This window comes from Larus michahellis, chromosome 2, assembly GCF_964199755.1.
Source record: "Larus michahellis chromosome 2, bLarMic1.1, whole genome shotgun sequence".
NCBI classification, from domain to species: Eukaryota; Metazoa; Chordata; class Aves; order Charadriiformes; family Laridae; genus Larus; species Larus michahellis.
The window spans coordinates 123,896,079-123,921,816 of NC_133897.1; the positions used below are offsets into that span (position 1 = coordinate 123,896,079).

The 25,738-nt window shown below is 43.1% G+C and overlaps 1 protein-coding gene across 1 annotated transcript in view; it reads left to right on the forward strand.

Moving 5' to 3' along the window:
* Nucleotides 1–25,738, forward strand: part of LOC141739534 (chloride channel protein C-like) — a 139,680-nt gene that overhangs the window by 1,178 nt on the left and 112,764 nt on the right. The window contains exons 2-10 of the mRNA XM_074577000.1: nucleotides 135–264; nucleotides 4,435–4,515; nucleotides 5,490–5,665; nucleotides 7,928–8,020; nucleotides 10,839–11,082; nucleotides 13,960–14,154; nucleotides 20,717–20,814; nucleotides 24,286–24,386; nucleotides 24,877–25,048. Coding sequence (XP_074433101.1) covers nucleotides 135–264; nucleotides 4,435–4,515; nucleotides 5,490–5,665; nucleotides 7,928–8,020; nucleotides 10,839–11,082; nucleotides 13,960–14,154; nucleotides 20,717–20,814; nucleotides 24,286–24,386; nucleotides 24,877–25,048 — 1,290 coding nt within the window. The remainder of the gene's footprint in view (nucleotides 1–134; nucleotides 265–4,434; nucleotides 4,516–5,489; nucleotides 5,666–7,927; nucleotides 8,021–10,838; nucleotides 11,083–13,959; nucleotides 14,155–20,716; nucleotides 20,815–24,285; nucleotides 24,387–24,876; nucleotides 25,049–25,738) is intronic.

Below are 25,738 nucleotides of genomic sequence, written 5' to 3' on the forward strand. Positions count from 1 at the left end.
GCATCCTCTTGCTCATGCAGCGACAGTTAATAAGCAAAATGCTTTAAAAATGGAACTTGGCTGTTTGTGAGAGGAAGCATGGCAAATAGTCCTGTCCTGTAGGCTGAGAGGTAACTGTGTTTTCCTGTTTCTAGAAAAGAGTGGGATCGATGGCTGCTGATGGGGCTAATTGGAACAGCTGTTGGGATGCTGGGTTTTTTTATTCATCAGATAATTGACTCTCTCATCAAATTGAAATGGGACCTGGTGGAAAATTACCTGCAGGTGAGCAAGAGAAAGTCAGAGTGACCTCTTCTGTGTTTGTTTATTAGAAAATCCACAAGTTTTAACTGACTAGAGGTGCTGCCTGTCTAGGTGTGTGTGGACATCAGATCTCCTGCGGTGCTTGGTGTAGGCATGCTTTGGTGTCCTTTGCTACAATTTAGCCTATAGGTACAATATAATATCTGATGGTGTTCTTGTGATGAGATCGATGGAGGCGGTCTTTAAAATATTGTGGCTTTCCTCTTCCTCCTTGTACATAAGGGGCACGTGCTGCTTTAGGTATTGTTGATGTCCAAGGGAAGGGATTAGGTTTCTCTTAAGGCACTTAGTGACTGTGGACCTGGTGGCAGATATGTTGTTTCTTTCTATGTCTGGGGCAGCTATCTTTTGCTAATGCTGTAATAGAATGCAGTGGAGTGATTAATTTTTCCTTGATGACTATCATTATCTCTGTGATAATTGGGATGGTGGTGGTAAAATCACTGAATGGCTAAAACCAATGTAAATGTTAAGGCATCTGGCCCGGACTGCTTATTTTTCTCACCCGTAGAGAGAACCAGGTGGTAAAATTTTCACCTGGTTTGTAGTACCTATGGTAGTTTGTATGAATACTGAAGAGCTTCTTGTGAGAAAGGGCCTTTGAGCTTTTGTTCCTGCTGAATCCTGTCCAGGGAGGGTCAGGTATCCTGTCAGCTGTTGCTGGGGGGAGCCTGTCCAACCATCAAGCGTGGCATGCAGCCAGCAGATGCAGAAATTGTGCAGAAGGGGCAAGGGTCTGGACTGGCAGTGCTTTTGTGCTCAGCAACAGTGGTGAGGAGCTGCTGGAGATGGTCCCCATCACCCAGGGGAGACATTACTTGTGACTCAGCAGAGGCCAAAACCCAGAGGAACGTCCCAAGGGATGGTGCAGCTCTGCAGGTTTGGGGCTGCAGGCAGTGCCTGGGACCTCTTGGCTGGAGCATGGCAGATGAGCTCCTTGTCTGCACAGATATGGTGGGGTAGCTGACACTGCTGGAGCACTGGAGTGGCTGGATGCAGGCTCTTTAGGAAGGACAGACTGGGATGGCTAGGAGGGGCAGTTGCTCTTTTTTGTGCAAAAGCAGTGGGAATGGATGGAGCTCTGCCTTGGGGCAGATGAGTCAGCTGAGAGAGCCTGCAGATCAGGGTTAGAGGGCACACCAACATGTGTGATGTGGTTGTGTGTGTTTGCTATAGTCAGCCAGCTCAGGAAGAATTAGACAAGGCTGTCTTCAGACAATTGGAAGAAGTCTCATGGTCACTGGCCCAGGTCCTCACAGGGGTCTTTAGCCAACGACCCCAGTATCTGCTGGAAGAACAACACAGCAGGGCACAAGCAATCCACAAGGACTCTGGAGTGCATTGATAACACCTTCCTGATAGATGATCGAGAAGCCAATGAGGGGACATGCTCTGCTGGACCTCCTGCTTACAGACAAGGAAAGACTGGTCAGGGATGTGAAGGTTGGGGGCAGCAGTTGACCATGAGATGGTGGTGTGCAGAATCCTGAGATAAGGTGGAAAAAGGCAAAAACGAGGATCATAATTCTGGACTTGAGGAGAGCACTTTAGTCTGTTCAGGCATCTGCTGGGAAGAATCTCAGAGGAGACCATCCTGGAAAGAATAGGCATCCAAGAGGGCTGGTTGGTTTGCAGGGATTATCTCCTCCACGGTGAAGAACACTCCATTCCAATGAGCAGCGTATCAAGTAAAAGGTGGCAGGAAGCTCTTCACAAAACTGAAACATAAAAAGGAAGCGCACAAGAGGTGGAAGCAGGGACAGGTGACCTAGGAGGAATATAGAGACACTGTCTGAGTGTGCAGGGATGGGATTAGGAAAGCTAAAGTGCCCCTGGAGTTGAATCTGATAAGGGATGTTGAATGGCAACAAGAAAGGAAGGAGGTGTCTACAGGCACATCATCAGCAAAACCAAGACTAGGGAAAACATGGGCTTGTTATTGAACTGGGTAGGGGACTTGGTGACAAAGGACTTAAAAAGGGCCAAGGTATTTGATGCCTTCTCTGAGGGAGCTGGTTGATGTCATTGTGAGGCCAGCCTCAAGTATCTTTGAAAGGTCATGACAATTGAGGAGAGGTTCCTGAGGACTGGAGAAAGCCAGTGTCACTCCTATCTTCAAGAAGGACAAGAAGAAGGATCCAGGGAACTACTGGCCAGTCAACCTCATCTTAACCTCTGTGAAGGTGGTACAGCAAATAATCCTGGAAACCATTTCTAACTGTATGAAGGACAAGAAGATGATTAGGCATAGTCAGCACGGATTTACAGTGGATAACAACCTTCTACAATGAGATGATTGGAGCAGTAGATGTTGTTTATCTTCGCTTCAGCGAGGCTTTCATCACTGTCTCCCATAACATTCTCATAGGCAAACTGATAATGTATGGGTTAGATAAGTGAACAGTGAGATGGATTTAGAACTGCCAGAAGTGCTGCACTCAAAGCATTATGATCAGTGGTACAAAGTCCAGCTGCAGGTTGGTCACCACGGTGTACCTTAGGGGTCAATACTGCGGCCAAACACTGTTGGATATCTTCACCAATGACCTGGGTGGTGGGACAGAGTGCACCCTCAGCAAACTTGCAGACAAAAGCAAAACTGGAAGGAAACAGTGCTTGGTAGGCCAGATGATTATGTTGCCATGCAGCCAACAGCCTCCTGGGCTGCACTGGGAGGAGTGTTGCTTGCAGATCACAGGAGGTGATCCTTACCCTCTATTCAGCACTGGTGAGGGCGCGTCTGAAGTACTGTGTCCAGTTCTGGGCTCTCCAGGATACTTGGATGTATCCTCCACTATCCTGTGAAATCAAGATAATGGAATAATGCTGCCAAATGCTGAAGGACAGATCTCAGTCACTTCACAGAACTGCAAGGGAAGACTTATTCTGTGGAACAGATGGAGGCTGAATATGTCAGAGGGAATATCCAAGAAATGAAAAAGTTTAGGTTTTCCATGAGGAAAGCATATATAATTCTCTTGGAATATTATTTCCCTGAGGTTTCTTATATACAAACTACGTGTATGTTTATAAAATATATAAACAGTGGATTAATACACATGCATACATGTATATATGCATTTGTATGCATATACATGCATGTGTATATATACACACACTAAAGTATAAATAAAGAATATATAGAAAGAAACCACAGTTTGGCTCCAGGGCATCATGACTTGTTACACACGCTGTTGGTCCTGTTGCATTATAAAATTTGTCCTATTGTATTAACCTAATACAGAGGGACAGGAGGTAAGGCTCTGACATCAGTTCAAGCACGTAATTCCTGCCCTGGAAGACCTTCGCATCTAAATGCCTCCTTCAGCTGCGGATGAGCAAAACTCATTTTTGTGCCCTTTCCTTTGCCGTTTGGCTGCGCTGCACGAGGCACTTAGAAAAGCCGTGATGGGATGTGCTGCCGGGAAGGCTGTTGTGGCCAGCTGAAACGTCGTGACCTCAGAAATGCAAGGGATGCGTTTGACCTGCTCACACGATGAATCACAGCTGAGCGCTGCGGAAGGCGGCAAAGCGTGTGGGAGCTTGAGGAGTTCTGGAGACGGCATGGCTGTGGTCAGCCCAAGCACAAACAAACAAACCAAAAACCCAGGGAGACTGAAACATGTTTTTTAAAGGGGAGAAGGCCAAGTATGAGAGATGTCCTTTTGATTAAAATAAAGCAGGAAAGAGCTTGCTCCACATGTGTTCTGTCCACTAATAATAGCTGCAAATTCATAAAGGTAATTACTGATGTAAGACTTTGAAGCCTCCTTTCAGGCAAAATGTCTCCCGAAGACACCATTTAGTGTTTTCTTGTGCATGTCCTTAGGGTCCTTTGACCCTGCTTCTGACCTGAAAAGGGCCTTGATGGGTGACAATGTATCCTTTATAGTGTTTTTAGAGATGGGCAGGAAGTCCTGGAAAAAAGACGTGACTTGACTCTGGAAGTCATCATTCACCTTACCCTTGCTCACTCCCGTCCTTCCGAGGACTGAGCCTGCGCTGCTTGTTTTGGTTTTTCCCTATGGTACGCCTTGCGCCTGCAGAAATCTGTGGGACAAAAGATCATTGAGAAGCAGGACCTGGGTCTACAGGTGCCAATGTAGTAATCTGTATTTGTTGACCGGACAGGACGGGAACATCCACATGACCTGGCTGTGTGCGCTTGGGTTTGGGCTGGCCATGGTGGTTCTCTCTTCAGGCTCAGTGCTGGTAAGTGTTACATCTCCTACGCAACAAGCCTATAACGCTGTGATAAACCAAATCTCTTGCTCTTCCAGACACTGGTTAATTCAGTATTTTATTTAAAAAACACTGTCTATTACACAACCCAATTGGAGAGGTCTTTCTTGGCCTTCGGCCTAAAGCTGGATTCCGCCACCCATAACTTGTATAAAAGTGTCTGGGGTGAAATCAGTCGTGGTGGCGATGTAATTTACACTTAGCATGTGGTGTTTGTAAAATAAATACAAGTGGCAGCTGGTGTAACTTGTGAAAATTTGGTGTTTGGAAGGGGCCTAAGCCAAAGAGTATCAGTCCATATAAAAGTTACTGTTGGGTTTAGATTGATCTTTTAGCTGTGCTGTGGGGGTCTCGCTTGTAGCCCAGATCAGTACTTTTACGAGGCAGCAAGGCTAAAACATGGAGCCTTTCTGTCATTTACTGTCCTGCTGTGTTCAATTCAATTACAGACAGGCAATTAACAGCCTAGGTGAGAGAAAAAGTGAATGTTTTCCTGAACTTAGCCCAAAATCCAGCAAGAGTAGGAAAAGGGAGTTTGCTGTTATATGGGTGATAACTGACCAGTTTTAAGCTGTCTAAAGTCTGAACTGCCTGGACAAATGATGCAGGTTCCCACGCACACCCTGCCCTGCAGAGACAGCCGGTGCAAAGGCAAGAGGCTGGTGGGCTTCAGGCACTGGGGGGATGGGGCAGGGACCCTCATCAGTCCTTTTCTTCTCTCATTACCCCCAATATGCTATTGGGAGCTTGAATTTTTGTGTGTTGACAGAAGTTACATCTGTGTCTAAGTCATCTGTTAATTCTGGGAAAGTTTGTTCATGAACAGAGCAAGGTGAGGGCTGGACTTAAAAACTGTGTCAATAGACGCATCTAACACAACATCTGACGATTGTTGACTCTTTCTCCTTTTTTTTTTTTTTCCCCCCTCTTTATTTCCTTTGCAGTTCATTTGCCCAGCAGGTTCACCGTCTGGCTTGCCAGAAATCATCGGGTATTTGAACGGCACTTCTATTCGACATCTTTTTAACATCAAGACCTTTTTAGGGACGTTTGTCTCGTGCGTGCTGGCTGTAGCCTCTGGGCTCTTCTGCGGGCCAGAAGGTCCCATGATCCATTTGGGGTAAGAAATGGCAGACAAAAGTTAAAGCTAACAGGCTGAGGGGATGGGTTTGCAATGTCTGTCTTGGTGGCAGCACTGGCTTAAAAAATACCCTGCATTGGGAGCTCTTTGCACCTGTGCTTGTCCCCTCCTTTGCATTAGCACAACTATTCATGCCATGCAGTGAAGACAAAAGGTTTTTTGCTGTGTGTTTTAAATACAAGTTTGGTTCCCTAATATGATTCCTTGCGAGGCTCAGCAAGCAGTTATCTGGACAACTGCAGACAGTTTCGTTTCTGAAAAGCAACCTGTCCTGCAGCTATGGCCTGCCGGCTGCTTTGCATCTCATGTAACCGCTTTTACCTATGCAAAGTCTGTATAAAACCAAAGCCAGTCTCAAGGGGCTGCGCACGAAAGGGGTGAAAATTTTACAGCCACCTGCAGAAATGCTGTAAGTGACTGTGCGAGGTGGCCAGTGATGGACAGCCAGGACCTGGGGGTTCCTGTTTCCAGCTTGCAAACACGGCAGCTGCTGGCGTCAGCTAAGGGTGACCACAGAATCACAGAATGGTTGGGGTTGGAGGGACTTTAAAGATCACCTAATTCCAACCCCCTGCCATGGGCAGGGACACCTCCCACTAGACCAGGCTGCTCAAAGCCTCATCCAGCCTGGCCTTGAACACTTCCAGGGATGGGGCAAACCAGGCTCTGCTTTGCACGCCCTGCAGACGATGGCAAGTCAGGCTGGAGCTGCTTGTTGTTCATGCAGTAGTGCAGTACTATGATTCTAGGAAGGGAAAAGTAGACTTTATAGTCTTTTTGAAGGATAATGTTTTTATTCCCCCCGCTTGCTCTATACAAAGTCAGAGAATCCCCATCATCCTGTGGTGGTCCAGGGCCTTGTGAGAAGGGGAGAGGAGGATTGCCCAGTCCTGCTCTGTAGGTCAGAGCGGTTCTTAAAATTTACTATTTTGCAATACAGCCAAACTTAGTAACTGCAGACCAGATTTTGGGCTTTTCTGTTTTGGTAAGTGACATAATTTCTTTATTCACTGTTTAGAGGAGAATCCTACTGCACTTTATTACCATTATTAAACTGTATCTTGAGTAGGGATGGTAAAATTGGTCTCTGCTAATATCATATAGATCATTTGTTGGCTGGTTTACTGTTTTATTTCTGATCCCTTTTGGTTTTGGAAAGTATTCATCCCTGAGGCTTGTTCCCTTCCTCTTCACCACCCTGACCAAACCTATCCTCGTCCCCACCACCCTTGCATATTTTCTATTACTCCGTGGGTTTATATTTATTTATTTATTTGCACAGAGGTGCAGCAGCCTCAGGGATGACTCAGATATTCAAAAATAGGAGTGCATGGTTAGTCAGAAGCAGCCACAAACCTTCCAGACAATGATTACCAAGGTTTAACTCTCCCTTTAGGTTTCTTTTGTTTTCTTCGCTTTCAGACATTCGTCTCCGGGAGCTCAGAGACTGCAGCTGTGATTTATTTTTTTTTTTTCTTTTGTGTTGGGTTGGTAACAGAGATGTGTGAGCCAAAGAATTGAATCACATTTCCATGAAGAAAGTCAGCACAGTATTAACATGATGCCTTTTCAAAACATAGGAATTAAGGGCTAGTTTAATTTAATTTATCTGGAACCCTCCACCATTTTTATTAAACATAAACACACGTAAGTAGCTAAAAGCCTCCAAGAGATTCGCTAAGTGTCCTAATTTAAGTCTTGTAGAAAAGTCTTCCAAGATTATACCATGAATAGATTTTTCATTTCACTAAGGGTTTGGATTTCCCCCTTCCCATTTAAATGCAGTTTGAAGTGCTGCCTGGGAACACGCTGTAATAGTTTAAATCGTTACACATCTGTTAGAAGTGTGACTGTTCTGTGTGCCGTGGTCATTAACCTGGGAACAGATGATTGAAACAACGGGCTATAGTCTGATGTTGTCACTGCACTTGGGCAGACATTAACATGCAGTTCTTCAAAGGGCATTTCATGGTCTATCATCACAACACTCCTTGCAAAAGAGACATTTAAGTCTTTCAGTCAAGAATCTGAAAGTCTTTACTAGCCTTCTGCTTTATATCAACGGGACTTTGCATATTTAAAAGACACGTTCAACATTTTCCATGTTTAAATCTGTTGAAACCAAGCTAGCTTTGCTGCTGCATGCCGACTAAGGCTCTGTCCTCCCCTGCCTTTAAACCCTGGCTGATTTATGAATAATTTACCAAAAGAGTGCTCTCAATTATACAACATCACTTTCAGTGCTCTCCTGGGTTGTGGCCTGAGCCAGCTGCAGTCAGACACCCTTGGCATCCACCTCCCCATCTTCACCAGATTTCGGAATTCAGCTGATAAGTAAGTGATGGGCAGAGCTGTGGGGCGCTGCGGGGGCCACCCCGCTGCCCACCCTCGGTGCCCTGGGGGTGTCCGGCAGGTTGCTGATGTGCCCGTTGCGTCTGGAAGGGAAACAAAGATGCTGCTGCAGCAGCAATCATTCAGCCTTTCTGCTGCTTGTCACTTTGGAACAGGGGAAGAAGCCACCTACTCTAATTAAAAGGAAGTTGTTTAATTAAGCAGCTTTAAAGTTCTTTAATTAAAAGAAGGTTCACAAGTTGTTTTATTGAATGCTTGTGAAATAATACATTAATTCTGAAGACCTTTTCCCATTGCATTCTGGGTTGTATAAGGAGGGAGAAAAATGCAGGATTTTTACACATGGGCTTTATCCTCAAATTAATGATGCTGGCCCAGGAAAAAAGAGACGATGAGGATTGCACAATGTGCACAGAGGCCCTTGGTTTGTTTTTCTAGTTTTGAAAAAGGAAATTGTTTGTGACACTTTTTCAATCTGTCTCTTCTCTGCTTATGCATGTCTGTGCAATAACTGCGGTAAGCTCTCTCTTGTGAACAGTTCTACGGAAATTAATGAGATTAATTTCCAGAAAAAGAAATTACAAACCAGTTTATGTCTTCTGGAGGGTATTTATTGTCATGTTGACATACAAAACCCCTATACAATACGTTTGTTTTTTTTTTTCCCTAAAGCAAGGAAGAAAAGAAAGACTCTTGTGTGTTAATTTCCTAAAGAAATACAAAGAATTCAAACGAACAGCCACTGTGAACTATCTGTAGCTTAAAAGAAAATCAAAAAACACCAAAGGGAAGATACGGGGTCTCCTTTGCCTTTAGCCTTTTAAGATCACTCATTTAAATAAATCTGAGACGTGCTGGTTAAACAAAATGTTAGTCATGGAACAAATCAGCAACTGCGGTAAGAGGAGCAGCAAGAATTTCTGTTTTTCTCTGCAGGATCCAGTTATAGTATAATTAGAAAGAAGCCTTAGCTTGCAGTCAGGAGCCATCCTGGGAGAGACAGGTTGTGTGGAAGTCCCCTGCCCAGAGAGGGTTGTCGGTAAGCAGCAGAGACAAACTTCAGTCTAAGTGAGACCTCGCTTCTTTACAAAGACCAGGATGAAAGATTCCCACCGCCCCTCTATCTTTTGGAGTTAAGTAGGCTCAGGAGATGTACCTTCTCCAGGTACAGTCATAGGCAGAGCAGTAATTCAGCAAAGCATTAGGATGTTGAAGGACCTCAAGGCGTCCCTCCATCAGGCAGCTGTAAGAGATGTGGAAGAGGGAAGAGGGATCCAGTTTAATTGTCAATACTACTAGTGGGACGTGTAGCACATACAACTGACCGGAACAAGAAGTTGGAGATGTCCAACCAAAGCTCGCCCAGCTTTTACTGCCGTGTGCAGTACTTTTTGCGTTCCCTGCTGCTGGAAACAATGTCACTGTAAAGATAAGACAAGTAAGTAAAAATCCATGCACAAGAGCGTCTAATTCAGCGTTTGTGAGTTGGGAAATATCAGACACGAAGTAGCCTCTGTAGCTTTACTGGTGGGCTTTGTTAAGGGCTTTGACACATGAACTCTCTAATCTTTTCCCTTATTTTCTGTCAATTATTCTCATTGCCACCCATCTTTCTACTAATAAAATTTGTGGATGCCACAGAGAAGTCAAAAGGGCCCCCTAATGTTTGAAGATGACTCTGATCCATTGTTTGGGTTTTTTTGTTGTTTGTTTTTTTTTTTTTCCCCTGAGAACTTGGCATTTCTTAATATTAAAAATACTGAAGTGTTTTGTATACCTATTGACTTCAGCTAGTACGGAATGCTCAGCATTTCTGTAAATTATCCCTGAGGTCTCCGGTAGCACATCCAGAGGATGCGAGTTTTAGAAGCTGGTGAGCACTAGTGATTAGTGCATCGTATGTATCAACATCACCCCAGTATCCCCCACAAAAACTGGACTAGAATCTAATTTTCCAAGGCAGAATTCAAGCATAATTTTATTTCCTCTTTCTATATCCTTCCCTCTGTTTTGCACACTGTGGCCTTCCTTAAGAATGTGACGTTTGTCTGATGCAGGATGTCATTTTCATATAACGCAGTGGGTGCTTTGGAAAGAAAATTATGTTGTGTGTAGGAAAATAAATAATAATAAAAGTATAAAGGAAGACTGTGCATTAATGCCTGCCTTTGTAACACTATAATTATTTTTTTCTTCTTTTTTTTTTCTTTTTTTTTTTTTTCTTTACTGGAACTGGCTTGCAGTGGAGATCTCTGCCATTTGAGCTCCCAGTGCAGCTCACAGCAACAGTTGCCCTTCGGGGTGTATGTGAGCTCCATGCCTTTACAGGGGAGGAAGATGAGGATATGTATTCCCTGGGAATTTCTTCGACATGTATAGACTTGAGGCGTCATGTTGAGCCTACAGGCTGTACTCTCATTCTCTAGTGAATCCCAAATTTCCTTATCTTTTTTCCCTGCAGTATTTCACCCCTGTCATTGCGCTGCTTCCAGGTTATGAAGTGGCACATCTGCCTGGTGTTAGCCTGGTCGACATTAGTTCATCAGCTCGCTGGCATGGTGCGGTGGTCCCCCATGCGTCATTAGAGGATTGAGGGTTTTGTCAAGGCCAGAGGTCAAGACAGATCTGAACTCAAATCCTAGAGGTGCAAGGCACTATAACAACCCCAAAATAAACCAGCAGGTCTTTAAATTCAGCCCCATAAACCCAGCTTTGACGGGAAATTATGTTTATGGAGGTTTTTTGGTTCTGTTTTTTATTTCCCCCATTACCTAAATTTTGACTCTTCTACCTGTTGCAGGCGCAGTTTCATTACGGCTGGCGCGGGCGCAGGGATAGCTTCAGTATTTCGCGCCCCCATCGGCGGGCTCTTGTTCACGTTAGAAGAAGTGTCTTCATTCTGGGACATCAGGCTGGCCTGGCAAACCTTCTTCTGCTGCTTGATGGCTACCTTCACCATGGATTTACTGTCCTCTTCTTTCTGTGGGTTTGTTTACAGAGGTCACTTTGGATTTTTTGAAGCGGAGAAAAGAATTCTATTTTGGGTACGTACTCTGTGGGTGTGGGAGGAAACAGATGCAGGTGTTTTAGGTCTCTTTCAGCATTGTTGCTGGGGGAATAGTGGGGGAGGAGGACTGAGAAGGGGGAAAGATGGTACATGTACCATTATCAGATCAGTGGATATGGAAGCCTTCACACTTTACATCCAATAATCACTTAGGTACAGCACAGAGTTGTTTTGTTCTAAATTAAAGTGAACAAGTAGACAAAGCATCTACTGTGTGCTTATTAGCTAATCGTATAAGTTAAGGTAACTTTCTGTTTTGGTGCTGGATGGGAGAGGGATACTTAGAAGTAAAAGAAAAAGCAGAGAAGCTCTTAAATAGGGCGTCCTCTCCTTCTGTAGTTGGCTTGAGGTCTGCGTTGTTGCTGCTGGCATTGCTGTACTGCGCCCCTGTTCCTCGGTGCTTACAGATTAAACATTTGGAAACATATAAACAGTGTTTGTTCCTGGTTGCACAACGGAGGTGACCTTCAGCCTCAGCTACCTTTACTTTATTCCTTCCAGCACAACACAACCTTGATCTTTGAATTTTACCTTGTGTCCACCTAAAACTAGTTCCTTATATCATCATGTCTTTCGTTCATTTGTATTGGAAGATGATTCAATAGTGTAGGTATCATGATCTTTACTTCTAAATATCCTTCTTTATATTTGACTTGAAGATCAATTAGAAAACTAGAAATAAAACCCTGGTCTTATGAACCCCAGTCAACTATTTTGCTAAATTTTTCCTAAGGTAATTCCCTGATCACTTTCATTCATCTCTGAACTTTCTCTGGCTTGTATTTCTCTAGCAATGCAGAAACCAGAGATTATGATGTTTTCCACATGTAGGCATACCTTGGTTGGGAAAACGGGCAATATTTTTTTGTGTGCATGCTGCCTGATACAATGATTTTGCATGTGCTATGCAAAAGTATTTGAGGTGTATTTGCTTTGCCACAAGTTTAGCTGGGGCAAACGGAGAAGACGTTGGTTTTCAACCCAAATCCTTTTTCGTGAGCCAGCTCACAGTGCAGTCCCCCAAGCAGTCGCAGTGACACAACCGAGAAGATAAAAATTTGAGGCAGAAAGGTGAGATGACATGGACAGGGAAGAGGTTAGGCCTTCTGAAGCCAGATTCATTGCTGACACCAAAGTATTGTGTAATGAACAGCTGCATGCACAGGGGAGGGTGGATTCACTCCAATTGCAATTTTACAATAAGCATTGCTCTTCTAACACTCCTTTCAGGGTGTTTTCTGAAAAGAGCAGTGGTTTCTGTCTCCTTCTGTCTTCTCTTAGTGTCAGTAGAGGGAAAAGCTACCTAAAATTATTACCATCATGACTTCTGGCAGGGTTCAGTAGTTTTTGGCTCTCAGTGTGGTACAGATAACCAGAAACATTTTCATTTCACTGAACGTGGGGCTCAGGGGAAATTTTGCTCCTTTCATGTTTTGTGGCATTAACCAACACAGTCTACAGTGGATAAACTGAGTTGAAAGCTTGTGGGTTATGTTTCTCAAGAAAACTATTTGTTTTCTTTAGTTTCATTCCACCTAACATAATGTTACGAGGGGAATTTATTGTACTCCAGAGCGTGAGATTTTCAGGAAGCTTCACTTTGTTTTTACGTGGACCATTGGATTATTTGTAAGGGTGAAACTTGCTCTGTAGGTTACAGATTTTTCTGGATGACTGGCCAAAGCCTGTGGTTGATACTACATCAAAAACAAACAATATACTTTGCCACCTTTCATTCCCAGCATGTGGAGTGCTCACTTGACTTTGCTGCCACACACATGCAGCATCGTGTGCATATATTACTTTAAAACAAACACCTCAGTATATCTTTCCCTTGGGACAAATGGAGGTAGGGAGAGAAAACAATAAAACCAGGTATGTCCATTTTTAGTTTTAATGCAGGATTGGAATTAAGTAGAATATAATGCAAGATATTTGGAACAGTAAGAGGGCCTGTGCACTTGCTCAAACAATTTAAGGAAGACTGACAGTTTCTCCTATCTGCTGCCCCCAAGATTATACCAGTTCAGGCTCTTTTTTGTGGGTATCTTTTGACATGCATCCTTACTGCTTCTTGCCAGTAGCTCTTTGAGCACTTTGTGATTTCTTACTGTGTCCGGATACTAATCTTGGCAAAAAGCTGTGTAACTCTAAGTCTGGGCTAAGGAAATAATATCCTCACAGCTTTTAATAGATTGCCACCTATGTGTATACCCCTTTTTGTTGTCTGGAACATAAAATTAAAACACGATACTGCTCTCATCCTTGCTGCCTGTTGAGGAATGAAGCAGAGAATTCAATTAGTATTCCAGCTGCCAGGTTATATTCTGCATTTGTGATTTGTTGTTCTGCGAGTTGTTCCAGATCGGCATCAATTTTCACCGTTTTACTTAAATAAATTTACTTGTAAATGATCTCAATGCACATGGAGGCAGGTTGAGACTTAATAAATGAACTTTCCCAAATTATGATGTAGGTATAGACACAGCGAACAAAGCTCTGGTTCAGCAGAGTCTTTTGAAGTGTTCCTTAAGGCCAATATGACATGTTATTTGGATGTAACCTGAAGTGCTGAGTCCTTGTGGTAACTGTAGTGCATCATAGAGGTTTCTGCTATGTGTGCCAGCGTCAGTGTCTACCTGCTGGTTCCACTCCTGTGAGGTGTGCGAGAAGAGTACACCATCTCTCATGAGACCAGCTTTAAATTAATTAGCTGAGCTCACTAAACCGCAAGGTAGATTTGTTTCCTGTATGGAAATTACTTTGTGGTATCAGGTTTTGTAAGAGAGGGTGTAATATTTCATGTTACTGACAGGATGCTTGGAACACTTTTTTTCTTCTTTCTTTGACTAAGGTTAAGAACTTGCTGGACATGAACGTCTTGGCCTTCATTCCGACCATCCTTCTTGGAATGCTTGGAGGTCTTCTGGGAGCTCTCTTTGTTTCCCTAAATATAAAGATTAATAAATTACGCATGTGGTTCTTTAATTCGATTCCAAAATTATCCCTTAGAAAAACAAGCAAGCTGTTGGAAACTGTGCTCATCCTTGTAAGTAAATAATACAGTTCTCTTGATAATATAATATTTAAACTGGCTAATGAGGGCAGGTCATAAATTGGCTGGATGGAAAAATGGACCTTGCCTGCTGGTACTTGATAATGTGCAACAGAGTACAACAAACGTGGATTTCCAAAGTACGTATAGGTATTTAATGTTGGTGGGTATATAAGAATGGAGAAGACATGTTTGTTTGGTTTTTTTTGTTTTGCACTTAAATACTTGACGCCTTTTACCTGTAGAGTTGCTCTCCCACTGCTGCTCTACTGCTATGTACTACATCAACTTAGTGACATGTAGCAGTTATGTTGGTGCGCATTTGCATTTATTTGCAATCTGTGGAGGGCTGTCACAAGTAGTTTTCATCCATTTTTCTCCAGTTTTCCTTGCTAGTGATTGACCCTCTCGTTACCCTACACAGCTTGCTCCCCCACAGTGTAGCGGAACCAGGCAGACATCCTCTGCCGCACCTCTGCACCTGAGCACTTTTTCAGCTGTTACTTTGGAAAGAACAACTAGGAGACTATTACCATAACCATATGTATTTTTGCCTCAAGACAACAAAGGAGATCTCTGCCTGTTTTGAGAAGAATAGATGTGTGAAGAATAGATATTGTAGAACGTTTAAAAGTTATGGATAGGTACAGAAAACTTTCTGGGCTAAGTATGTATCTGGAGTCAGTTATCCCTAGTTGTTGCTGATGGAGGTCAGCCTGGAGCCTCAGATGTCCTGATAAGGCATGATGGGGCCATTTTACCCCTAGGCTTTGGAGTTTCCACTTGGCATTGTATGGCTTTGAGGAGGGCCATGCCATTGTAACGAAAAGTATATGGACAAAAGGTTCCTATGTTTTGGACATTTTAATAATTTTCAATTTTATGCTTTGGTTATAACTTAAGTATGTTGTTAAATGTTGAGGAAGGAAACCTTCAGAGCTTTTCTGCTGCAGTTTTAGTAAATTGTGCAAATTTTCTCTAGGGAATACTTGCTTGTCATAATTTTTCTTTATTTTTTTTTTTTTCCCCCGGCATTTTTGAGGAAGTCTTTCAGAAGAGTTTTTAGACCTTTTAAGTGTTGAGATGGTATTTCTTTAGGGAAATTAATGCATACCGAAGCCCCATTCTTCTGCCCTCTCTTAGACAGACTTGCCAGTATATTTAATGTATGCTATATATATATTTTTATATATACTATTGTATACTTTCTCTTCCTTTCCTCCTGGAGAGAGGGTTGCTCAATTATAGACCAGTGGGTTGGCCATATAGATGCTCGCCTCCCATCAGCCCAGACATTCCTTCAGCAGCCTGTGCTCTAAAAAGAAAAAAAGGACATAAGCTTCAGGGAAAAGCAATCCCCTTGGCTCGCATCAGCAAGTTAGATGTTACTGGGAGGAAAACGATGAGTGTTTTAAATATGAAAAGGGAAACTCTTGGAGCTAAAAATATGAATAACCATAGGTTGAGGCACATGGTCAGTTCTCTGCAAGCTCTCCACAGATTGGTAGAGAGATGCACGCGTTTCCCATAGGTTGCACTATTTTCCCTCTCTGTAAGGTCAAAAAGCAGGCATTTTATTTAGTCCTTGAAAGTTATGCGTGCTATGGCAGTCCAGCTCCCCCTCCTCCGCCTAGCCCCGCTCGGAGCAGCATCCTGCTGGTTGGGTTCTCTGTGGGCACATCAGAGGTGAAATCTGACCTCCGGTCGGAGGAAGAGGAGGAGGAGGAGGAGGGATGCCGGTGAGCGGGCTGTGCTGGAGCAGGACCATGCCATCCATGACAACTGGATTTTAGCTCCTCTTAGCGGCGGGTTGTCGGCTCTTCGGTTTGCAGCCGCGTTTGTCCAGCATCTCGCTGAGGGGAGACGCCTTGAGGAAGCTCACTTGGAGCTCGTAGCTTCCACGTTTGAAGGAGTGGGTAAGGTAGGTGGGGGAAGACGGGTTTTCTCAGCCCTAGGGAGAGTTTACCCACTGCCCAGCCTTCTTCCGTTGTGCTACAGGTTTGCTCCCAGGTCTTGCAAAAGACTCAGGACTTTGTGCTGCTGAGCACTGCAATGAGAAATCCGAACAAAAATCCATCATTCAAACCAGCAGAATGGGGCGTAGAGTCCCGTGTGTGACTCCCATTAGTCCTGGGTACACTCCACGGTTTCCGAAGGACCTGTGTTTGTGAGAGGTCAGGTTTGTAACAATTATTATTTAACAATTTGGAGCTGGAGCTCTGTGTTTGACAGCCGCTTCCCATACTATTGGGAAAGGTTTGGCTTTCTCATAGTACATCACAAAAACCTTGCGTAAGTTACTCAAACATGCAAAAACCTCACAGCTCTTTATTTTCAGAAAAAAACAACCCCAAAACAAGCTACAACATAAGTCAGCAAGACCCAGTATGTTAGAAGATACTGTAGGATTAAACTTAAGATCAGCTAGCAAAGATTTAGTGTCAGACGTAAAGAAAATGCCTCCTAAGAGTTATTTTACGTTGAGGAGTGGTGCCTTACTGACTCCAAAAGTTCATGGAGCAGTTAGCACCTTGCCAGATCATACCTGAAACTGGGAGAACAGCATGTGTTTTGCAGGGCTATAGTGCTTACAAGAGGTTTCCTGTTTATATATTTTTGTCTTCATCCTTTAAATTTTTTTTTTTAACAATGCTGTATTTTTACTTTAACTTTGTATCATGAACTCTTATTCGGACTGTTTTTCCTTTTTATTAGCTCTAGGAGATCCTACTCAGGTCACAGTCCTTATTTTATTATAACTTGGCAAAAAAACAGCAGGAAAGAAACTGTTTGATCTGAGAGAGAAACATACGACTATCTTTTTTTTCTTTTCTTTTTTTTTCTTTTACATAAACTCACATAATCAGGCAACTGAAAGAAAGTATGTCACAGTGCCTTTAACCAAAAATAATCTTGTATAAACCAGTCTGCATTTAAACTTGGAAAGAACCCATCACGGTATCTTCCACACCCACAACATAACCTGGAGTACCATTCCTTTGACTGGAATTGAATATCTAATCTTCAGCCCGTAGATTAGGCGAAGCCGTCTTCCTAAGTGCCCTTCTGCCCCTTGGCCTGCGTTTGCTTCTCCTCAATTCATCACCTTTCTCTCTGTGAGGAAATCACAACGTAGATAATGTTTTGCCAAGAATCTGGCAGAGCTATCTTTCATTTTCAGATTTTTTTTATCACGTTGACTAATGCTTCTGTTCCAAGAGCTCAGTGTTTCCATGGGCAGGGTGAACAATTTAAGGATATATGCATATATACTTATATATTAAACTGTCATATCTTTAAAAGGTTACTTGAAAGGATTATTTTTTTTTTTCTACCTTGCTGTGAAGATAGGCTACTGCTTTAAATATGTAGCCACTGGCTCCAGGCTAGCTGTCCTTCTAGCTCCCTTTGGACTTTGGGGCTTTGGCAAAAACTTGACCTGTGTTTGAACTGTCCTGTAGTTAAGGTTTCAGAAACAAAACCTGACCTGAGCCTTGTGAAGGCTGAACTACTCCCAGTTTCATCTATCTCTTGTAGACACGCTCTGCCCGTAAACTTACAATCTTTGAGATACAGGGAAACAAAGGCTTGAGATAGGATTGTCTGACGAATCGTCACAACTGCACACAGCTGAGTCTCATCTTGAGGGTTTCTATAAATGTGCTACCTGAGATGTTTTATAACAATCCACGGAGTGCAGGAAACCTTGTGCTTGGAAAATGTATTGTTATTATGGCTGTGTGTTCCAGTAATTTCTCTCCAGATGTCTGCTGAAATATTTTCTAAATTTCTTTTTTTTTTGGTGGGGTGTATCTTCATTTATTTAGAACTGTAAATTGATCTCAACTAAGATAAAAAACCCCTTAACGTTAGTTTTGAATTAAATGTAATGATGTTATATTGAACTATGATATGTTGAAAAATACACATAACTGAAATACAGTCATCTCATGTAAAAACTTCCTTTGCTTTTGGCAAATGCAAAGCAGCCAGTGAAAACATCTTCTGCTGTGCTCTATTTCAAACATTTTTGGTTTCATTCATATTTACTTCAAATGGGCATATGGAAAACTAGTAGAAGGACCTGATAACGTCTCCTCATCCATTTGGATTGCAATGCCTGTGTCTCTACTGTATAGCGTGTAATCTGCTTTAAGCATTATAGCTGTCCAGTATTGCAGTCTGGGAACTTCTTTCTTTTGATTACCTGAATATTAGTCCTTTCATAACATCCTCCTTAAAAGGGAAGGACTAAGTTTGCAAGTTAGAAACAAGTCTTTAACTGTTCACACTGACCAGGGACTTCAAATTTGCAAAGATCAGGAAGTAACTTAAATTGAAGCAAGGGATTGGTTTTGACACACTGCACCTGGGTCATGGCAATCCCAGGCACAAATACAGGTTGGGCAGAGAATGGCTTAAGAGCAGCCCTGAGGAGAAGGACTTTGGGTTGCTGGTGGACGAGAACTGTAGAATCATAGGGTTGGAAGGGACCTCTGGAGATCATCCAGTCCAACCCCCCTGCCAGAGCAGGGTCACCTACAGCAGGTTGCACAGGAACGCGTCCAGGCGGGTTTTGAATGTCTCCAGAGTTGGAGACTCCACCACCTCTCTGGGCAGCCTGTTCCAGTGCTCTGCCACCCTCAAAGGAAAGAAGTTCCTCCTCATGTTTAGGTGGAACTTCCTATGCTCAAGTTTGTGCCCATTACCTCTTGTCCTGTCCCTGGGCACCACTGAAAAGAGCCCGGCCCCATCCTCCTGACACCCACCCTTTAAGTATTTATAACCATTGATAACATCCCCCCTCAGTCTTCTTTTTTCCAGACTGCAGAGACCCAAATCCCTCAGCCTTTCTTCATAAGAGAGGTGTTCCAGTCCCCTAATCATCTTGGTAGCTCTCTGCTGCACCCTCTCCAGCAGTTCCCTGTCCTTCTGGAACGGGGGAGACCAGAACTGGACACAGTACTCCAGGTGAGGCCTCAACAGGGCAGAGCAGAGGGGGAGGATGACCTCCCTCGACCTGCTGGCCACACTCTTCTTGATGCACCCCAGGATGCCATTGGCCCTTTTGGCCACGAGGGCACATTGCTGGCTCATGGTCATCCTGTTGTCCACCAGGACTCCCAGGTCTCTTTCAGCTGAGCTGCTCTCCAGCAGCTCAGCCCCCAACCTGTACTGGTGCATGGGGTTATTCCTCCCCAGGTGCAGCACCCTGCACTTGTCCTTGTTGAATTTCATAAGGTTCCTCTTTGCACAGATCTCCAGCCTGTCCAGGTCTCTCTGTATGGTGACACAGCCTTCCGGTGTGTCAGCTACCCCCCCCCAGCTTTGTGTCATCAGCAAACTTGCTGAGGGTGCACTCTATCCCCTTATCCAGGTCATTGATGAATATATTGAAGAGGACTGGGCCCAGTACTGACCCCTGGGGAACACCACTCGTCACTGAATGCTCAATGTGAGCCGGCAATGTGCGCTTGCAGCCCAGAAAGCCAACCGCATCCTGGGCTGCATTAAAATAAGTATTGTCAGCAGGTCGAGGGAGGTGATTCTACCCCTTCTGCTCTGCTCTGGGGAGACCACACCTTGGAGTACTGTGTCCAGCTCTGGAGTCTTCAGCACAAGAACAACATGGACCTGTTGGAACGGGTCCAGAGGAGGGCCATGAAGATGATCAAAGGGCTGAAGCACCTCTGCTATCAGGACAGCTGAGAGAGGTGGGGTTGTTCAGCCTGGAGAAGAGGTCTCTGGGGAGACCTTATAGCAGCCTTCCAGTACCTAAAGGGGACCTACAGGAAAGATGGGGAGGGACTCTTTATCAGGGAGTGTAATGATAGGATGAGGGGTAACGGTTTTAAACTGAAAGATTAGATACTAGGAAGAAATTATTTACTGTGAGGGTGTTGAGACACTGGAACAGGTTGCCCAGGGGAAATTGTGGATGCCTCGTCCCTCAAAGTGTTCAAGGCCAGGTTGGATGGGGCTTTGAGCAGCCTGGTCTAGTGGGAGGTGTCCCTGCCCATGGCAGGGGGTTGGAACTAGATGGTCTTTAAGGTCCCTTCCAACCTGAACCATTCTATGATCCTATGATTCTATAATTTCAAGTACTAACCAAAAAACTAGGTCCTTAACGAAAGACACATAGATCCCGAGTCCTGGTGGTGCGTGAGTTGCAGTCTCAGGCCTGTAGCCTGCAAGGAGCTGTGGCCGGCCACATCTCCACTGACTGCCATGGCACATGGTGGGGAGGCTGGACATCTGTCGAGCATCCCACATGCTGCAAGTCTTTCTGGAGGTAGTGGTGGTCTCTGGTAGCTACAGAGTTGGAGGCCAATTACCTAATTGCAACGGTTGAGTCCCTGAAGAGAGATGAGGTGAATCTGGGCTTTACTCATTGTTTATGAGCAAACGCTCGTCTTCTAGGATATATGGGCAAGAAAAAAAGAACAACTTCCTTATGGTAAACTGCTGGCACTAGTGATTTTTAGACACCTTTCTTTCTGTTTTTATCTGTTTCTACATCTCATGATAGCCTGTTTACTTATTTTACTGCCTGCAGGTATGTACGACGACTGTTACAGTATATTTACCATATTTCTTCCCTTGCACTCCAGTCATGAGCGTGAGAAACTACCGGCTGAGAAACAACTCAGAAATGTAAGTGGGGAGAGTCAGCAGGAGCATATCTATGTAAATACAATTATTAACTGTTTCTCCCAGTTAGTTGTTACAAGGATTTGGGATGGAAAAATTCAAAGGTGCATCAGAGCTGAATGTTTAAAATGAATTCATGTAGAGGCAGGAATCACACTTAATCTTTTAATCACTGAAATTTACTCACACTAAAATTTTTCCAGTGAGAGGCATTTGCCGTGTCGACAAATTAAAGAAAAAAAAAAAGGGAGAAAGAAACGAAAAGCAATTAAAAAATGAAAAGAACCTGAAACATGGCTTGTGTCACGCAAACAATTTTTCAATTTAGAATCCTAATTTTGCTTTATATGGGCCTATATATAGGCCTTATGGGTAGGTATGTAAGGCTATAGGAGACAGGCTGTGCTTTAATTGGAAAGCGGGAACTGGAAACTGATGAAAACCTTTGTTATTCTCAGCTTCGGTCAGCTACTATTGACTGGGGGACATGATTTGATCAATCCTCTATATAAGAAAACCAATAGGTAACAAATCAGAGGCTTGTGCCACTACAGCACAAACTGTAACTGGGGACTTGAAATGACAAATATTGTGTTAATAAACCGGCAGGGAATATGTGGCTGAGTGGCTGGGGGTTTTATGGGTGATACAGTTGAAGAGATCCTTGAATCTGATGCAGGTTTTGCAGCCCGAGTATCTTTCTTGAGAAATACCTATGAGGAATCCAGAGGAAGTAGAAAAAGAATTGCTCAGATTGAGTTTAAACGACAACTTGATGCCACAGCCATTGTAAATGATCACTACTAACTTGTAGTTTTACAAATTCCTCCTTCCGAGTGCAGCATCATATATATTGCATAATATGCACTGTAAATACTGAATAACCTGCCATTGGTGACTGGGCTCTGAACAGCTTATTGAAGTGTATAGAAAGCAAACATACTTTCCCATTCTTGTCACCAGTTCTAGACTGTCATTTGGTTTGCAATCCAGGTGTTGCTTGCTATAATATGTTTTTACATGCTGTTTGTAAAAGCAAACTTTGTCACTTACTTAGTACCAGGACTCAGTGACTATGGCTGTTTGAATTGCTACAGAAAAAGCCTTTTTCCTCAGCCTGACATCCTTTTTTTTTTATTTTAAGGACTAAATGCTTGCAAAATGTTATTTTTCAAAACAAAGCTATTTTCGCTCTGAAGGAAAAACATCTGAAGCCATGATAATTTCATGGCTTTTTTTTTTTGTCTGTCTCTGAATCAAAAATAGTCAGGCTAATCCAACCTAGAGGCTAAATGGTCTCAGTGCCAATTTTTCATTTGGTGTGGCTACAAGTTACAAAGAGTACATCCTGTTGAAAATGGATAGATCTGAAGGGAATGAAGCATGAAATTTTCCTGGAGTTTGCAAGGCCACGTGTATGCTGAAGGTAGTGATGATGTCTCTAGTAAGCTTGTAATAAGGTACAAGACTAAATGTGGAAAAGAAGCTTGCTCAGTGTTCTCCTGTTCTTAGAAATTTAAAAAGGGAATTATGATTGCAGTTGTGAGACTTTAGTTAGGATCGTTTAGATTTGGCTCATCTCAGCGTAATCCGAGATTCTTCGTCAGTGCTCCAGAGGCAGGTAAATATTAACCTTTGGAGATCCAGGAGGTTGGTAATAGGCACCCTTGCCACTTTAATATACCCAATAAGAACTATATATATATAAAAAAAAAAAATTAAGATGCTTAATTTTGTCTTTAGCGCTGATCCAACTTGGTGAAGAGTATGTTTTTTTTCTTTTAAACCATGATAGTACAAGAGTTGCAGTTCCAGATGAGGCTGTATGTGGCTATGCCAGTCTGTCAGCACTTCCTTCTGGCATAGCTTATCCTCACAAATTTATATTGGAACAAGCGCTTTCAGTAGCGTTTGGTAGCGCTTCCAGCAGGCCTCGATATTTCTAGGAGAAGGGGGAATAGGAGATCATGGAGAGGCAGGAGAAGGAGGTGAGGAAGCGATGGGCTTCTTCCATTAGCAGGTCTCGGTACAGCACGTGTATCCCTGCAGCACGCGGTGTGGCAGCCCAGTCCTCCCATTGGCACCCGGGAGAAATCTCTCTCTACTAAATGCACTGGTTTCAAGCGGAAAGAGTTAGTGGTACAAAACCCTGTGTGTAAACAAGTCCTACATCTCCATTCTCTGTGCTTTGTTCTTCTTGCTGAACCGTGTATTTTAATTGAAAAAAACCAACCAACTTTCTTCTGTTCTTTCTGTTATTTTGGCATTGCTGCAAGCTTCACATTACCTCTCACATGTACTGGTTTTTTTGTGTGCACTCCTTTGCTGCTAGTAAAGACATTTGTATAGAACTTGAAGCTTTGCTTTAAGTGGATTACAGAGTCATATGATTTCTAAAGCAGGATGCAGTAAATAAGTGTTTTATTTTTTATTGACCATTATGAATTTGGAATATATTCTTGTTCGCGTAAATTAATATAAAAAGCAAATACAAGATTGGTAAGTATCTTGTGTTCCTTTGGTTGCCAATCTGGGGTCTGGAAGAAATTTTCTTGCGCTAGAAGTTGGCTGCATTTTAAGTTTTCCTTGTAGTTCTGAGTGGGGATCAGGTGGGTCAAATCCCATGGATCTCCTGTTCTTTGTTCCAGAAACAGAGTTCATATTGTTACTGTTTAGGTTGTGGTGATGTCCGAAACATGCTGGATGCTTTCCAAACTGGAAGAAGGAAGTCATACCTGCTTGGAGAGTGCAATTGCTCCAGATGACAGAAATTGTGAAAGTGTCCGGGAATAGCAGTGCTGTACAGAAAGGCTGGTTACGGTCAGCACGATAACCGGCAGTCTAAGTTGCAAGAGGTTGAAATAACCGTTGCCAGTATTTACCGAAGAAGAGCTTTTAAGAATGTGTTGGGCAAACATCCTTTAGGTGTGGTTTGGGAATAGACTGTGCTGCTGTGGAAGAGGGAACCTCTGAAGTCCTTCCATGGCCCTCTCCTGTGCAAAGCTTTCTAACTGCATCTGTCAGCTGGGGATGCTGTGCTTACCCACCGAAGTCTTCGTCAGGGATGATAAATTTTTGGTCTGCTAATCCTGTTTTATGGATGTAGATGTAGAACTACTACACTGATAGGTGTGGACAAGGAGATCAAGGCCAGGCTGGGCATTTTGATCAGGTTGTTTTTTTTTTTTTTTTCCTGTTTTTAGGCAGTGTAATGTGATTCCTGTTTTTGGAAATTTTGGGTTTCGGCAGCAGGAGGTTTATGCAGGGGAATATGAGCACTACTAAACCAGATTTATTAGTTTAGTAGAATAATTAATAAACTGATCTAGTAAACTAGATTTATTAGTTAATAAAACAACTTAATTGGGAGATGTAAGGGAAAGTAGGCTTTTTGTGTAAAATTATATGTAATAGACACATTAATTAAGTTATATTCATTCATTTAATACTTTTGTTTTGTTTTTAATATTTAAGCATAAATCAGTTCCAGAGGGAAATTTCAGAATATAGCTGTTCATCAAGCACATGGGTTGATCCAGATGGAGTCAGATATTCTAATCAAACCTTTAATCAAGGTAAGGGGAGCTAAGTGGAACAAACTGGGAACAAACTGAATTTATGTAACTTGAGGTGATACCCAAGTATATTTACTCATAACATAGATTTTCTTCAAAGTGATGTAGTGCTCCCTTCTGAGGGATATATCAGAACTGAATTCCATATTTGAGCCAAATGTGTTGGGAAGTTCCTGAGTTATCACCGCTGAAAGGAATGGGGGAAGAGCACTGCCGAAGTATTACGGTTGCCTTTCTTTGGCTTAAATGGCTGCAGTTTCTCCTTGTTTAGATCAAGATTAAGATCACGCAGACCAGACTGGAAAGAACGAATGTTCCTTGTTTTCCTGAAAGTGCCCCAGATGCTGAAGCTGTCATGTAAACTCCAACTAACTGATCTATGTACTTTGCTAATTCTTTATCAGGTTTAGGCAGATGAGAACTACTACATGCTATATTTTCACCCTTTTAATGTTTTGTATCTCTCCACATCTCTTCCTCTGTGTTGCAGCTGCTGCGCTTCTAGTTGAAAATGGGAAGCAAGGGATCGCATATCTTTTCAAACGTGGGACTCATGAAGAATTTGGATACGCATCGCTCTGCACTGCTTTGGCATTTTATTTCATCCTCAGCTGTTGGACGGCGGGTTCTGCTGTTGCCAGTGGCCTGGTTATTCCTATGCTGTAAGCGTCACCCCTCTTGGTTTGAGGTTCCTATACAAAAGGCCTGTGTTGAGCAGCAACAATCTGAATTGTAAGCTGAAATCTTGGCAATAGCAAAGCTGTAATTGCTTGGAGGAGGTTATATAGGTGGAACAGGATGGTTTGCTTGGAAAGAGATGCTAAAATTGTGGAAAAGAATGAAGAAAAATCATCTGAGAATAGCTGTGGAAGGACCATAGCCAAAACCGTGTACTTTCCAAGTGTAGATCATTTGAATCCTTTGGGGACCCAGAGAGAGTCTCGGCTGCTGGCTCCATCTCTGTAACTGTAGAAATATGGATTCGGATCCAGACTTTTCATCTGTTTCTTATGCACATAATAGCCTGAATCTTAATCTTGGACATCAACACCCTAGACTTCGGAGAAAACGGCAGTTAGGTCTTTTGTTGTACTTTTTAGAAAGCTGTGGTAGACTAGAGGAAAGAGGTTTAATGTTCAGCAGGCAAGGAGTCATGGCTGGAGAGTGGGTATCCAGCATAATGCAATTCTAATACTGAAAAAGTTCTAAAAAGAAATAGTTGTGTGTACAGCCTTCTGCCTTTGCCCCACCCCTGAGTATTCACCTCTTAAAATCCCCAAACTGTTGTCTAAATCAACTTTTAGTATGCAGTGTTTGCTGAAACATGGCACGCTTGGCTGAAGAGATATTGA